Below are 17183 nucleotides of genomic sequence, written 5' to 3'. Positions count from 1 at the left end.
GAGATATTTTATAATAATAATTATTTGAAAATAATAAAATCATACGTTTTATAACTTAAATAAAATTTAATTAAACTTAAACTCACTTATTAGAATAATATCATATTAAACATATAATATAATCTATTGTAAATTAGCAACACATTGTTTTTTTTTTAAAAACTAACAAGAAACTTAAATTTAAAATCTACGGATAATATGTAATATTACATTAAACATATAATATATAATCTCTTGTTGTTACTCCCAAATTAAAAAACTAGAACAAACATAAACTAAAACAAATATAAATAAATTATTTAATTAAAATACGATATTTATTTAAAATTTATGTCACATTAATATAAATTTAATAAAAATAATTAATAAATTTTATAAATAAAACTAAACAAATTTATACCCGTTGCTTCTCGTACACATTCAGTTACTCTCACACAATATGATTTTGCACCAACCCCCAAAAATAAACCTTAAAAAGTCATTTAAAAAAAATCTTTCATTTATAATTATCCAAAAAAAAGCCAGAATCTTGGTCCTGAGAAAAAGAAGTTCTACGGCCCTATATCATATGGACTAATACAATTCATTCTCAATTTTGCATCTCTCTCTGCCGCCGCTCCAGTTGGGTCCTCCGGCCAACCCGCTTCACCGTTCTCTACCCTTCATCTCTCTATCAGGTTACTCGTTATTTTCCATTTTATATATGTTTTGATTACAGATTTTAGAGATGTAGAACTGAGCTTAGATTCTTGTAAGTGACAATGAAATCCTTATTAGCATTTTGTATTGGAAAAAATGAAGTCAAATTTTTGGTAGAATCGATTTCCCCATAGAAGGATATGATTATCTATTTGTTGTAGAATCACAATTCCTTGCTGTTGAGAAGTATATGTTTGCTTATGTTAAGAATTTCTTTTTCTTCTTGTTTGGAAAATAATTATACATAACTCTATAATATATATATATATATATATATATTAATATAAATTTATTAACGTAAAGATCCATACTTACATGTATATTAAACAATTTAGACAGAATACAGTAAGGGCACTTCGTAGCTTCGCCCTTGCTCTCAACCTGCTTGTAGTAATTCCTCTTAGAAGAGACGAAGTAATATTGACTAATATGATAAATTCAACATAGTACACATTAGCTAATATTAGTGTCTGTCTTAAGAGGCTTCTCAGGTAGACGAGTTCTTTGTTAATTTGCCATTTTCTTAGTCTTTTCATAAACTCAGTAGTTTCTATGGACTTGACGAAAAATATAGGGGGTTTAGTTGTCTACTTTCATGCTGTCATTAACCTCCCATTTATTAGAAACACTTGCCCATATTGCCTTGTGCCATTAAGATTCGATGCAAACTATATTTCATTTACATTTCGTTTAATTACTTTAGTTTTCCATTTTTTAGGTGGTGGCATGATAGGAATATAATAATTGTTCAGGTTTTTATCATAACAATAAAATTTGATGCAGTTCTATCTCATTTACAGTTCCTTTACTTTTCTCTTTCAATTCCCTGTCTTTGAAATAGTGGTAAAGTTGATTGCATATTCAGTTTTTAATAATAGTAAAATGAAATCTTAATCAGTTCTGCACTACTTGTAATGCTCTCTTAATAGAAGCATTGTATCCTGACAATTCTAACTTGTTCCGACTCTACAGTTGTAAAAAGAAGATAATTATGTCGGAAAATGGGACAAACTCAACTCTTAGCAAGTCAACCGGCCTGCCCCGGAAGCGTTTTTACCGAGCTAGAGCCCACAGCAACCCTCTGAGTGACTCTCACTTTCCCATTCCAATCTCCCCGACTAATGTTGATTATTCCACTCACTATCCCCAATTATTTCCTTCATCAGAACGGAAGGAAGGGTCTAAGAATATCGAGTTTGCAGACATTGGTTGTGGTTTTGGAGGCCTTCTAATCAGCCTTTCAACTCTTTTCCCTGAGACATTGATGATTGGAATGGAGCTAAGGGATAAGGTGACTGAGTATGTCAAAGAAAGGATTGTAGCTTTAAGGGGTGCAAATCCAGGTCAATACCAAAATGTATCAGTGGTTCGGACAAATTCCATGAAATACATTCCGAATTACTTTGAGAAAGGGCAGCTTTTAAAGATGTTTTTCCTATTTCCTGATCCTCACTTCAAAGAGAAGAATCATCGGCGTCGGGTGATCAGTCCACACTTGTTAGATGAGTATGCTTATGTTCTACAAGTTGGCGGGGTCATATACACTATCACCGATGTGGAAGAACTTGGAGACTGGATGAAGACTTGCTTAGAGAATCACCCTTTGTTTGAAGCTCTCACAAATGAAGAGCTTGAAGCTGACCCGGTCATCAAGCTCTTGAGTTCTGCAACCGAGGAAGGACAAAAGGTTGCTAGAAATGGGGGGCAGACTTTCGAAGCTGTTTTCAGACGCATTGCAACATCTTTGTGAGTTTTCTGTTTTTTTTAGTCGATTTTTGGATGATTGGCGGCAGATTTTGGTTTTGTTAGTTTATCATCAAATTATAAAATCAGGAAAAACAGCCGAGTGTTTGAACAGTTCCATTAGTTTTCGTGACATTGAGCTGTAGTGAATTCAAACTTTCCTTTTCCAGAAATTGTATTAATGCATTTGATAGGGACAGAGACTAGCTACGTTAACCACTGGCCTCAACTTTTCACATGCTTTTTGTGGCTATTGAAATCTGGCCGGAATGAATCTGTCGTTGATTTGTGACTTTGTTGCTACTAACCCGCGTGCTTCATGGCATGTCTAACCTCGTTCTTCTTGGAATAAACTCACTTATGTCGCCTTTAGAACAAGTGTCTTTCAAGTTGAAGATGTGAATGATATTGTATGAATGAGGGCACCCAGATAGAGTTGTTTCTCTTCTCCTATAGTCCTCTATATCTGTCACAAAAGACATAATCAGTGTCCTTTTCATGATCTGCTGCACATCAGTCACCACCGAAACAAAACTCTAAAGCTTTGTTGGATCTTGGATTTTACTGTGGAAGACTGAAAAAAAAAATGAAGAAAAATATTTTCTTTAAAATTTTGTAAGAGACTAATGTTTTTTCTTTCTTTATACAGTATATTTATAATTATTCTAAGTTTTATAAATTTATACAACATTTAAATTTTATTTTTCTACAAAAAAAATTTCTAAATTTTTGGTTTGAATTCAAACATGAAATTATGAAATTTTTTGGAATTTATTTTTTTTCCTCCATAAATTTAAGATCCAAATAAAGGGTAAGGAAATTAAGCTCCTTTACAGCTAGCTTGGTAATTGTACTGAATTGTTTTAGAATTGTACTATGTTTAGTATAGGTAGTACTAATTTTATAATAAAATAATTTATTATAACTAAAAAAATTTTTAAAAAAATTTCTTAATATAATTTATTTTGAAGAGATTCTATATTATATAATTTTTTATTTTTAAATAGGGTTTACACCTTTTAGATAATGTGTTTTGTTCCAATATATTTTTGGATCCTGTGTTTTGACAAATTACTTTTTAGACTTGGTGTTTTGTAAAATAGTTCATATAGACACCTAAATTCGATTTTAGTTGAAGTTTTTTGAACTAAAATCACAAATAATTTACCACACTAACAATTCAGAGCAAAAACAGAATCATCCTGCATAATAACTATATTGCCATATTTAATTTTTTCTTCATCAAATTTGAATTTATGAGTCTATTTGAATTATAATACAAAACACACAGTCCAAACAAGTAATGAGACAAAACACAAAATCCAAAATTATATAAATCATTGTAAATATAAATAATAAAATTTAAGATTATGTATCATATGTTATTATAATAATGATAATTTATAACATTTGAATTTATATTATATAATATTTAATATATAGTCTTATATTAATATTATTATAATAATATTTATATCAATATAATTTTTAAATATTTATTTTACTGGAATTATATAAAATTAGGATTATGTATTATAATAATAAATTTGGATAATATTTGAATTTATATTAATATAATTATTAAATATTTATTTTTGTATTAAATCTTATTATAATAATTATATTTTATAATATTTAAATTTATATTAATATAGTTGCTAAATATTTATTTTATATTTTAAAGGTATATTTCGTTAAATAACTATAATATTTCGTTAAAATTATAAATAAAAGTCGTTAAAACCAAACAAATTATTAAATATATGTTTTTGATATAAAACATGTATATATATACACATATAATGTAAAATAATTTTAAATATACCTTAAATAAACTTATTTGCACATATACTGTCTGACATAGCAAAAATCTATTAAACATTTTCATTTATAAAATATAAGGCATTAAACCGGCACTCAATTATCTTAAACTAAATGCTACTCACATCTAAGGTCTCAAAATTTCTCCTCAAAATGCTTTTATGCCTAAGGCATTAAAAAAATCTTAAGCCGGCCCTGAATTATCACCACTTGCCCAGATAATATCCATATTAAATTATTGAATGAAACTTTCCAGTTATTTATATTTGGGATAATTGCTGCATAAGTACTCAATGTTTGAGTTTTGTACGCGACATAGACCCAATGTTTATTTTTAGTGGTAAAAGTATTAAAAGTCAGTAAAACTGTAATTCCGTCAGTCTCCTCCGTTAGGCAGACACGTGTCACGTTTTTATTGGTCCAAATCATAATTATTTTTAAAATATTATTGAGTTGGACCAATCATGAAGTGACACGTGTTGGTCCAGTCGTAACCAAATATGGAATTCCGTCAATAAAAATAAAAGGTTTATAATCTAAAACCTTGCTCCCAAGGCCTCAAACCGTACTAAAACAGTTAGTAGATTCAGTCCCGAGCCTTAGGAAATGGAACCCCGAGCCTAAGCCCTTGAAAAACTCCTCCCTGGCACAAAAGGAAAGGGCGGGCCGCGACTTGGCCTAGAGTAGCGGCGCGCCTCCAAGAAAGAGAGTAATCTATCTGGGGTACCAGGGGCGGGTGGCGACTTGGCCTAGTAAGTCATGACGGGCCTGCCTAATAAAGCCAAGGGGAGGCTCTGACTTGGGTCCAAGTCGCGACTTTGATGAACTTGGTCGCAACTTGACCTAGTGAACCCAGCTCCCCTGCCCATTTTCTCAATCCAAACCAGCCAAAATCTTCACCAATTAAATCCCAAAATCACAGCCAAGCATTAACACAACATATTCATCATCCAACCAACAAAACCTAACCTTTAAACCATTGAAAACTACATCAAATAACCACTTCTAAGATCAAAACTTTCAAGCTAAAAAACTAACTCAAAAACAGAGCAAACAATAAAACTATGGTTGAAATCTTACCTTAAACACGGGTTTGAATCCCCTCCACTGGCTGATCACTAGCCTAAAACCTCAAGCTTTGATCCTTAAGCTCACTTCAAAATTCAAGCCAAGAAGAAGAAGAAGATAGAATCAGGACTGAGAAAGAGAAAAGGCTTTGTTTTTGGCTGCCTAATTCCTTCTACAACCAGCCATCCTAATTTAAAATATATCTTTTGGTCAAAAGACCAAAATGCCCCTAAGCCCATTTAATTCCTAAACAGCCACCCAAGGGCAAATAGTCATTTCCCACTTATCCCGCTAATTATAATTAATGTCCTCCAATTCTCGTTATTCCCAATATTCTCAAATAATAATTAAATCATATCCCATTACCCGTTCATTCCTGGTAATGTACTAAGCATCAAATTACCTCTAGGCTCACCCTGAGCTTGGAAATTAATCTTGTTATGACCAAACCACTAATCTACATTCTAAGATCGTCTCATGCCGAGCAGCTTGAACAAATCCACATTATAATGTGGTCTCATCCATAAATCATAGACATGCACATAAATATACAACTATGAAATTATCATCATATATTTCACATAATAATGCATTTAATCACATAATGGCATAATAAATCAATTATGGCCCTCGTGGCCCCCTAATCCAAGCTTAAAACACATTAGGGATTTTGGGACATTACATAAACGGTCAAGAACAAGATATCTAGGGGAAAAGGCAGACTTAATGAAAGACTTACCAACATTCTGAATGGTCAAACCACCACCATCACCCATATGAATTTGGTCTGAGCCAAGATATTCAGACTTTTTCACCAAATTATCCAAGTCGGAGGTACAATGATTTGATGTTCCAGAATTGAGATACCATGTTGGGTCATTCACAGAATCAGAAGTGGAAATATTTTCTTGAGGATTATCCACATTAATAGCTCCAACACCTTGGAAATCAAGGTTGAATCTCTGATAACACTTAGAAGAAATGTGACCAGATCGTCCATAGAGTTGACACATAGGCCGATTGGAATTCAAAACTGAAGTGGTACTGAATCTGCCTCATGAACCAGCTGAGTAATTGTTACTGAACTGATAACCATGTCCCCTAGTAGCATAAGGATTCCAATGTCCTCTTCCATAGCCAAAATTAGGATTTCCATGAGCAGACTGAGAGCTTTGAAAACCAGAATTGTTAGAATAAGTAAAATGACCACCAAAAGAAGAGAAATTACCTCCTGAATGTCGAACAAACTTGTTGTGAGCTAGATTCATTGAGGCAAAATCCAACGTCAAGTTGTTGATGCTCCATCCAATGTTCTTGTGAAACAAGTATTGATTCAATTTCTTGAACAATATAAGGATCTGTGCGTGAGTTCACAAAGATGATGAAGGTGTTGTAATGAGGTGGGAGGCCCTTGAAGATAGCTCCAATATGCTATTTAATAGAAACAGTGTGGCCTACTGAAGCAAGACGATCAACAAGAAATTTGATCTTGAGGAGATAAGCATCAAGAGTCAGAGATCCTTCCTTCACATTTTGAAGCTGAGTCATGAATTGATCAATCTTGTTCATGGTCTAAGTGGAGAAGTAAGTCTCAATAACTTTCCAAACTTGAGCACAAGTGTAATGTCCTACTACCCAGGGACCATTACGATGTGCATTTTAAACAATGCTAAACTCACTAACCAAGTCATTTGGCCATAATCATGCAAGTAAGTATGATTAACGGTTTAGGGTTAAATATTTTGGTTAAGATACAACGTTTCACTAAAATGTTTACTGTATACATTGGGATCCCAAAATATAATTTAAAGGTTAATTACAATAAAATATTTACAACCAGCCGACCTAAGCGGCAAAATAGGGTTTAACCCTAGTTCCTCTTTAAACCCTCGGTCGTGGCGGTCGAGCAGCTACATATGTACACATCGTCACCTAAGCTCTCCAACTCAAGGATGGTTAAGCTTTTTTTTGCCTTTACCTGTACCACATAGCACCCGTGAGTCGAAGCTCACCAAGAAAATTCAATAAAGTCATGAACAGGTAATAACATGTTACCAAATCATAATGGACATGCCTAGCAATAATAGTCCTATCCATGCATGCAAATAAGTCCAAAAAATAATTGTGGGCACTGTCCTTTGTATAGATGACTTATGGGCCCTGCCCTTTGTATAGATGACTATCAAGTCATAATGACAATAGATGGCTAATGTGTCCATCTAAAATAAGTGACTGAAATAAGTGACAATTAAGTCACGCACTTGGGCTCTGCACCCTAATCAAATAAGTGAATAACACTTTATGATTCTGATAATCATGTTGGGGCTTGTGGCCCTAATCTGATGAGTGAGTCACACTTTGGGCTCCGCACCCTAATCAGTTAGGCGACTAAAGAGTCACACTTTGGGCTCTACACCCTAATAAGATAAGTGACTAATGAGTGAGTCACGAACTTGGGCTCAGTACCCATAGCCATGTGACGTTGCAGTCACCTGAGCCTTCTGGCCCTGGCTCTAAGTAGCTAGCCTTTAGACTAGACAAGTGTTTTTAGTTTTCATCAAAATTGAGGTCGGTCAAGCATTAATGTTCGTGATAAGTCATTCAATGCTTATGTTGATTATATCTAATTATTTCGGCCTGTGTTGAACACATCAATGTCGTTCTTGAATTTTAAGCCAATACCATACGACTCGTGCCGATTTCTGACTCATGGGTCAGTGCCACTCACAAGTAAGCAATGCAACCAGGCATACATCATATGTCCAATATCCAAATGTAGGGCCTTCAGCATGCTTACTCAACAATCACTAGCATAATTACAATCATGCACATTTACAGAGACTCAAGCTCTGATCAATTCCATATTCAATATTCATGTTATGCTCTAATCACATGTATCTCATGCATCACATACTGAGTGCATTTTTCTTACCTTTGGTCCAAGCACAGGATACTAATGAACAACCCTCGAGCACGATCCTGTTCTAAGTCCCTAGCGATAACCTAGTCACAACCATAAACGATATTTTTTTGAGTTCATGTAGAGTCCAAGAACTTTACTTAGCTAGTTAGATAGTAGTAATAGTAATAGCTAGTAGTAGTTATAGTATGTTTATTACTGTGGATTTTGGTTCAAGCCAGGACTTAGTTGGACACTCGTAGCAACACTTGTAGATTTTATAAGTTTAACCTATAGTTTAAGAATATTAATTATAACCTAAGGTTTGATTAATATGACTGATTATGAAGATGATATTTATTATACTATAAGGTTTAGATAGACCCAATAAGATAATAGCACTTGTCATATATATGTTTAATGAGAAATTAAGTATTTTTTAGAAATAGTTTATTAAGAATAATATTTGAAAATCCTAGAGTCTGCCAGCAGCTTTGAAATCGTTAAATGACTTAGTCAAGGCTGTTTACTCAATTCAAATTAGGCTGAAAAAGTGTAATTACGTGTATAATATTTCAGCGTATGCCGATATATCACAGCTCTAGGAGGCGATATATCACCACACGGGGATACGAAAAACACGTAACTTCGCACGACCATTTTGACGAGCCTCAGGAATATGAGCCCAGGCGATATATCGGCTCTAGGGCTGTATTTTCAAATGATTTTGAAATCGAGCTCATTTTTATTCCATAAACCTCTTAACAAGCCAGGATCTTTTTGACCGAGTCTTCAGCCTCCGCTGAACGATTATTCAAATGTTTTTTCAATTAAAAAGCCATTATTTTATTCAAGCTAAATGAAGATCTTTTCATTCTTTAACTCTATAAATATGACCTAGTACCCAACCATTTCTTCATTCTTCAAGCTGAGTTCAGAGCCTACAAGCTGCTAGGATTACTTTAGAGTATTAAACACTTGGGTTGGGGTTATAAACTTTATCATTATAAGCTTATTAAACACTTGGGAAGTAAGGTTCATAGTGTGTTTATCGTTTTCAAGGTATAGTTCGGTTATAAAGCAATCAAAGGTATTCCTATTCTTAGTTCCTTCATGTATTGTTTCATTAGTTCTTATAGTTTTTCTCTACTCAAATCCTAACTCAGTATTCTTTATTCTTGAGTAGGAATCTAAAGTTCTTTGAACTTGAGGTTCTTGTTGGTAAGTATCTTTTCGATGGTGTAGTTCATTATTTTCATCTCTTAGAATACTCACCTCTCTATTAATGGTTTTTAGGAGTGTTCCAAAATCCCGACCTTGTTCTCATCATCCCAGTATTTTGGTAAGGAAAATAGGATAGTTCTTATGTGATATGTGTTATGTTTATATAAAAGTGTTATGATTATGCTATAGTATGATTTTATGTGTTATGATATATGCATGTTTTGGGGCTTATAGTTGTTATATAACAAACCCTAACACTTTTATGTTTTGGGCTTATAGTTGTTATATAGCAAACCCCAACATTTTTATGCTTTTGGAGCTTATAGTTGCTTAACTAGCAAACCTCATTATAGTTTGAGGCTTATAGTTGCTTAGTTAGCAAACCCCAATAGTTACCATGTACATGGGTTAGAATTATGATATATGTGTTATAGTATATGATATATGTTCATAGTTTATGTGTATGATTATGTTTCATGCTTGTAGTAGATTTTCCTTGCTGGGCATTAGGCTCATTCCTTTATGTTTTATATGTGCAAGAAAATAGTTATGGCGGCGGGAAGGTTCTTGGCAGCTTGGGAATGTGTATTGAGGGATAATGGAATCGGTGGACTGCGTGAATGATTCGAGGATGAAGTTGTTTCTAGTCATTTAAAATTATGCTTTACATGTAATTTCTGCACTTTGTTTTGTAACAAATTTTAAGATTTAAAGTTTTGATTATTTTAATATTTTCAAAATAATGGGATCCCATATTCTAAATGAATTTTCATGTATTTAACCTTTGATTTACAGTTTACAATAAAGTTATGGTTATTTCATATGTATATTTTCATAAGATTAGTGTCTGTGTATAGTAGTTATTAATGGTCCAAAGTCTAGAATAAGTGGGTCGTTACAGTTGGTATCAAAGCAACGGTTCATTTGCATGAAGTTCTCCTCGATACACACACTCAAAGCTCCAAATCTAACCGCCAAGTAAGTGTTTAAGTTATAGTTATTATGTTTATATGTATAGCTAACGATTTTAGTCTTTATGTTTTCAATTAAGAATGAACGTAGCATTAACTTATGAGGATATCCGAGCCATTAAGGCTTTAAAAAGAATTAGAGAACTGAGAAACACCGTAGGAGTGCTAGAAAGAATCACTCGGAGGCTGCTTTTGTTCCACAGAGAAATAGGTCACCTCCAAGAATCTAAGCAAATTATGATGAGAGCAACGGAGCAATACGTTTTAGTAATTAGACTATTTAGAGATTATCATACTGTAATTGCAGCCTTAGAGGAAATATGGGAAACAATGGATGATGAAGATGAATTTCCGGTAGTAATGAGATATTATTTTCTCTTAATTAGGTTCACTTCAAAAATGGAATTTCAGTTTACAAATGAGCAAAAGCATATAATTTTTACGAACCTTCTTCGAGGGCATTTTGAGGCACATGATAATGAGGACTGATAAGCGTACAAAATATACGCTTATTTATAACATTTTCAGATTGATTTGGTTGTTTTTCTCAAGAGAAAGTTTCTATTTAATCTGTTTGGTGAACTTGTGCAGTGTGTCGTAATAATTCTGATTTGTTTGAGAATGTTGATAAATATTTGTTTGAGTAGTCAGAATTGGTGACCATTTGGGAAATTTGGTATAGGCGATATATCGCCTGCCTTGGGCGATATATCGGCATAAGGAGGAATTTCAAATTTTGGCTTTGCAGAAACGACATCAGAAACTTGCGTTTTTATCGAGAACATCCAACAGGCGATATATAGCAGCACCATAGGCAATATATCGGCACGAGGGCATTTTTGGAAATTTTCATGGAAATTCGTAGGTTTTTGGGATTTTTGTAAAAAGAATAAAAGGAAGATCGAAAAGGACAGAAGGGGAGCATTTCGACGGCAGAGGAAAAGAAACAGAGAAGAATCCAAGTTTATTTCGTTTGTGTTTATTTTATGCTTTTGAATTTTAGATTGTGTGATGAAGTTTAATATTATGAACTAAATTTTTATTTAGAGTATTTTAATGTAGCCACTGGATATTCTATTCGTCTTTAATGCAATTTCTATGAATCTTTGACTTTATGATTATCTATTGTTCTTATGTTTAATGCTTGTAATTGATTGGCCATCTGTTGCATGATTATTGGTTTTAATTCAATATCTGAAAAGTGAGAATTGGAATAGCTTTAGACAATAGACATAGATTTCAATTTAGAACGAAAGTATCAAATTGGTTTGTGTAGCAATTAGGTTTTTATTCTTAATGCGGTTTATGTGTCGAATTTATCACAGACATGTAGAGAATTCACAGGTAAACTGAATATTTTATATCTTGAGAAAGAATAGAATTGTCAATAGTAAACTTGCTATAATCATAAATCAAAGAAACATATTAGTTGTATTATTGATTGAATAGAATTGAAAGTTGATGAAATTAGAATACTCTAATCTTTCGCTTATATTAAATTTCGTTAATTAAATTGTGCTTTCTTAGTTTATTGTTCATTGTTAACTGTCATTAAAATTTCATTAGTCAAATAGAAATAAAAGTTTGCTATTGGTAATTATTAGATCAATTCCCTGACGGAACGATAATATATTTCCACTACTATTACTTGTTTATTCGATTGCGTATACTTGCGCAGTAGTAAAAATTCGCAACAAGGACTATGAGGAGTTAAATGATGATATGATAGATGAAGGATCAGATATAAAAGATCCCGATTTTTAGAATAATTAGTTTCATTGTTTGTTTTCTTTTATGGTTGTAAATAGTGAAAACTTTCTTTTCCAAATTAATATCATGGTTATTTTGTTATCATGTATGAGTTTGATTTTCTTTTGCAATCATAATAAATAATAAATAAAATAAATAATGACTAAGTTCGGTGAGGGTGGATACAAATCAATGGACCAAGTTTCTATATTGAGAGTTAGGGGGCCATAGAAGTGGGAACGATTTGACTGATCCCAACCCTCCCTCAATATGGTTAACTTTGGAACAAAGATGAGTTTCAAGCCTGAGAATTTAGTCATATAGGATGATTAGAAACAGACTTAGAAAATAATAAAGATGGCTTATTTTTCTAAGTATAGAAACCCACTCTAATAATAAAGAAGACTTATATAATTTTCATAAGAAGTCATAATTAATAGGTCTGAGTTATGTTTGTTTAGATTAAGTCTTTGCCTTAGAGCCTATTAGGGTAAAGTTCTGACATGTTTCTCTCAACTGTTAGAACTCTACTGCGATGTCGCTCCAAAGATCTGCTCGCACCAACGGAAATGCCTCCAACGCTGCTCCAGTGAACAATGAAGTCCCTCCAGTTCACAGAAGGGGAGTGCGTGCTACTGCCAGCCGCAACGCGCCACCGCCAGCTGACAACACTGCGGAGACTGCCAGACTGCGACAACAAGTCGAGGAACTATTGCAGCAACAACGACAACAGGCTCAGCCCCAGACTCAGCCTTCGCCTCCACCGCAGCCATAGCCATAGCACCCCAACAAGTTGGTCCATATGGGGGATGGCCAGTGGCGAATTATGCGCCGTATCCAGTACAGCACATGGAGCCAGTTTATGAGCGGTTCCGTAAGAAACACGCTCTGAACTTTGAAGGGACTACAGACCCCTGCGAGGCAGAAGAATGGCTAAGAAACGTGGAGCCAATCCTGACGCACATGAACCTTAGAAACGCGGACCGCATATCCTGCGTTTCGTCTTTGCTCAAGAAGGATGCCAGGATATGGTGGGACTTAGTCCAGCAGACACATGATGTTGCCACTATGACTTGGACCCAATTTGTAGAGCTATTCCACAAGAAGTACTATAATTCGGTTGTACTCGCTTTAAGAGTTAAGGAGTTCGCTGGCTTGAAGCAAAGGAATTTATCAGTGGCAGAGTATGCTCGAAAATTCTACTGATTAGCTAAGTTCGCACCGGAAATGGTTCCAACTGGCTATCTAAAGGTGTCTAAGTTCGTTAGAGGACTTCGACCGAAGATCGAGCTAGGGGTTAAGTTAGCAAACCCAGGAAATACTACTTATCCCGACGTTCTAGAGACGTCAATAGAAGTAGAAAGGTTGCAGGCTAACGTTAGTAAAGAAGAAGCTAGTAAGCCTGAGCCTAGACAGCAAGGTCAATCTCAAACAAGTCGGAACAACAACCACAACAACAACAATCAGTCCAGCAACAACAACAACAACGGTCAGAAAAGAAGGAATCCTGACAATAAGCAGTCCGACAGCGATAAAAAGGCACAGACAAATAATGGAGGCAGTAGGCAGGGTTATGTAGAATACACGCCATGTGCTAAGTGCCAAAGGAAGCATCCTGGGGGATGCCGGGCAAACACCAAAGGATGTTACAACTGTGGTCAAGAGGGACACCAAAAGAAAGAATGTCCTCAGCTCAAGTCAGAGAGGAAAAAGGAAGATAAGATGGTTCCTGCCAGGGTTTTTTCCCTAACCCAAGGAGAGGCTAATGCCAACAATAAGGTGGTCACAGGTCAGGTTTCTATCCTCAATAATATATGTTCTGTATTATTTGATTTGGGAGCCACTCATTCGTATATCTCGTTAGGAATGATAGAAAAACTAGACAAACTTTGTGAAATATTTAGAACTAGGTTTGTAACCGAGTTGCCTTCGGGCAAAGTAGTTCTATCATCACGGATAGTACGAGGCGTATCGATCAAGATTGAGGACGTAGAACTAGAAGGAGACCTGATAGAACTGGAGATCAAGGACTTCGACATGATACTAGGCATGGACTGGCTAGCATGGCATGGCAAGTTTTTGGACTACGTACACCATTGATATCATCTCTCAAAGCTCAAAGGATGATAGAAAAAGGGTGTCAAGCATTCTTAGCTAGCATCATAGATGTAGTAAAGGAAACACCGCTTAAGGTTGGAGACGTCCACATTGTAAGAGAATTCCCAGAAGTATTTCCCGATGATTTACCAGGATTGTCACCGACTCAGGAAGTTGACTTCACAATAGAATTAGTACCGGGCACCGAGCCTATCTCCAAGGCACCATACCGGATGGCACCTACGGACCTCAAGGAGTTAAAGACACAGCTGCAAGAACTCCTAGACTTGGGTTTTATTAGGCCAAGCCATTCGCCATGGGGAGCACCGGTTCTATTTGTGAAAAAAAAGGATGGAAGTATGCGGATATGCATAGACTACCGCGAGCTGAATAAGGTAACGATTAAGAATAAGTACCCGCTACCCCGGATTGATGACTTATTTGATCAACTCCGAGGTGTGACCGTATTTTCAAAGATTGATTTACGGTCCGGGTACCATCAGCTCAAGGTGCGAGGAGAAGATATTCCTAAGACAGCTTTTAGAACTCGTTATGGGCATTACGAGTTCTTAGTTATGTATTTTGGTCTTACCAACGCATCAGCCGCGTTTATAGACTTGATGAATAGGGTCTTAAAGGACTACTTAGATAAATTCGTCGTAGTGTTCATCGATGACATCTTAGTATACTCCAAGGACGAAGTCAAGCACGAGGAACATTTGAGGTTGATTTTGTCACGACTAAAGGAGCATCAACTCTACGCCAAGTTCAAGAAATGCGAGTTTTGGGTTTCGCAAGTGGCATTCCTCAGTTACATTATATCCAAGGACGGAGTTCCAGTAGACCCATAAAAGGTAGAGGCCGTGAAGGATTGGCCAAGACCAAAGAACGCATCTGAAGTAAGGAGGTTTCTGGGATTAGCAGGTTATTATAGGAGGTTCGTAGGGGGCTTTTCTAAGATAGCCACTCCACTCACCAACCTGACCCGGAAACAACAAAGATTCAACTGGAATGATAGATGTGAAGAAAGATTCCAGTTGCTTAAAGACAAGCTGTGCTCAGCACCAACTCTGTGTATCGACACCCAATGATAAGTTCGTAGTCTACTGCGATGCGTCGAAGCAAGGGTTGGGTTGCATGCTGATGCAGAATGACAAGGTGATAGCCTACGCCTCACGGCAACGGAAGGAGTATGAGCAACGCTACCCAACGTACGATATGGAGTTGGCAGCAGTGGTCTTTGCGTTGAAAATCTAGCGCCATTATCTTTACGGAGAATAGTACAAGATTTATACGGACCACAAAAGTTTAAAGTACTTATTTACTCAGAAGGAGCTTAACATGAGGTAACGCAGGTGGTTAGAGCTAGTGAAGGATTACGACTGCGAAATCCTATACCACTCAGGAAAGGCAAACGTAGTTGTCGATGCGCTAAATAGGAAGAATTATGGAAGTTTAGTAGCACTAGTTGGAATAGAAAAGCCGCTGCAGTAGGAGCTGATCAATGCCGGAATAGAAGTAGTTGTCGGCAAGCTGGCTAACTTGTCCATTCAGTCAAATCTGCTAGAAGATATACAGATTGGGCAAGGGCAAGACGACACACTAGTGGCACACAGGGATGCAGTCAGAGAAGGCAAGGCTACAGATTTCTCAATATCAGGTTGAGGGTTATTGAGATATAAGGATCGGGTATGCATGCCAAATGATCAAAGGATTAAGATGATGATTCTAGAAGAAGTGCACGGTACCCCGTACTCAGTTCACCCAGGGTCGACCAAGATGACTCACGACATCAAGGCAATCTATTGGTGGCCAGTGATGAAGAAGGACATAGCGGAATTTATGTCTAAGTGCTAGTATGACAGCAAGTGAAAGCAGAACATCAGCGGCCTGCAGGCTTATTGCAACCACTTAGCGTACCAGAATGGAAATGGGATGATATAGCTATGGATTTCGTGACGGGTTTTCCACGAACAAACAGGCAGCATGATTCAGCTCGGGTAGTAATAGATAGACTAACCAAGTCCACTCATTTCCTACCTGTTAAGACTTCATACACGGCGGACCAATATGCAGACATCTATGTCCAAGAGATAGTAAGGTTTCATGGAATTCCCAAGACAATAGTATCTGATAGAGGATCGGTGTTCACGTCGAGATTTTGGGGAAGCTTACAGCAAGCCATGGGTATTAAGTTAAGTCTTAGTACAACTTTTCATCCTCAAACAGACGGTCAGTCCGAGCGCACGATTCAAATTTTAGAGGATATGTTGCGCGTTGTGCACTTGATTTTGGAGGATCATGGAATAAGTACTTGTCGCTGATAGAGTTCTCTTACAACAATAGCTACCAGTCAATGATCGGCATGGCACCTTATGAGTTACTTTATGGAAGAAGGTGTCAATCACCATTGCATTGGGATGAAGTAGGAGAAAGGCAGCTTCTTGGTCCCGAAGCTGTTAGAAAAGCTCAAGAAGCAGTAGCGCTAATTAGACAGCGTATGCTTGCTGCTCAAAGCCATCAGAAAAGCTATGCGGATGCCAAGTGATGCGATGTGGAATTCAAAGTCGGAGATCAAGTCTTCTTGAAGATATCTCCTATGAAAGGTGTGAAGCGGTTTGGGAAGAAAGGCAAGCTTAGTCCCCGATTTATAGGTCCTTTTGAGATATTGGACAAAGTGGGAGCAGTTGCATATAGACTAGCCCTACCGCCAGCCCTAGCAGATAGCCACATCGTGTTCCACATCTTAATGCTACACAAGTATGTGTCAGACCCATCTCACGTCCTCAAGTACGAACGATAGCACTCCAGAAAGACTTGAATTATGAGGAACGACCGGTTAGCATCCTAGATAGAGGGATGAAGCAGTTACGGTCCAAGAGTATTCCAATAGTCAAAGTCCTATGGAGTAA

The 17183-nt window shown here is 36.2% G+C and overlaps 1 protein-coding gene across 1 annotated transcript; it reads left to right on the top strand.

Moving 5' to 3' along the window:
* The first annotated feature begins 500 nt into the window (after positions 1-500).
* Positions 501-2692, top strand: LOC133817944 (tRNA (guanine-N(7)-)-methyltransferase). The gene is made up of 2 exons (XM_062250597.1): positions 501-677; positions 1672-2692. Exon 2 carries the CDS (start codon positions 1691-1693, stop codon positions 2447-2449), a length of 759 nt encoding a protein of 252 aa, XP_062106581.1. The 5' UTR covers positions 501-677; positions 1672-1690; the 3' UTR covers positions 2450-2692.
* Positions 2693-17183: the final 14491 nt, after the last annotated feature.

This window comes from Humulus lupulus, chromosome 2 (assembly GCF_963169125.1).
Source record: "Humulus lupulus chromosome 2, drHumLupu1.1, whole genome shotgun sequence".
Classification (NCBI taxonomy): domain Eukaryota; kingdom Viridiplantae; phylum Streptophyta; class Magnoliopsida; order Rosales; family Cannabaceae; genus Humulus; species Humulus lupulus.
The sequence above is the reverse complement of the archived record's forward strand: the minus strand, read 5'-3'. Positions and strand labels throughout refer to the sequence as shown.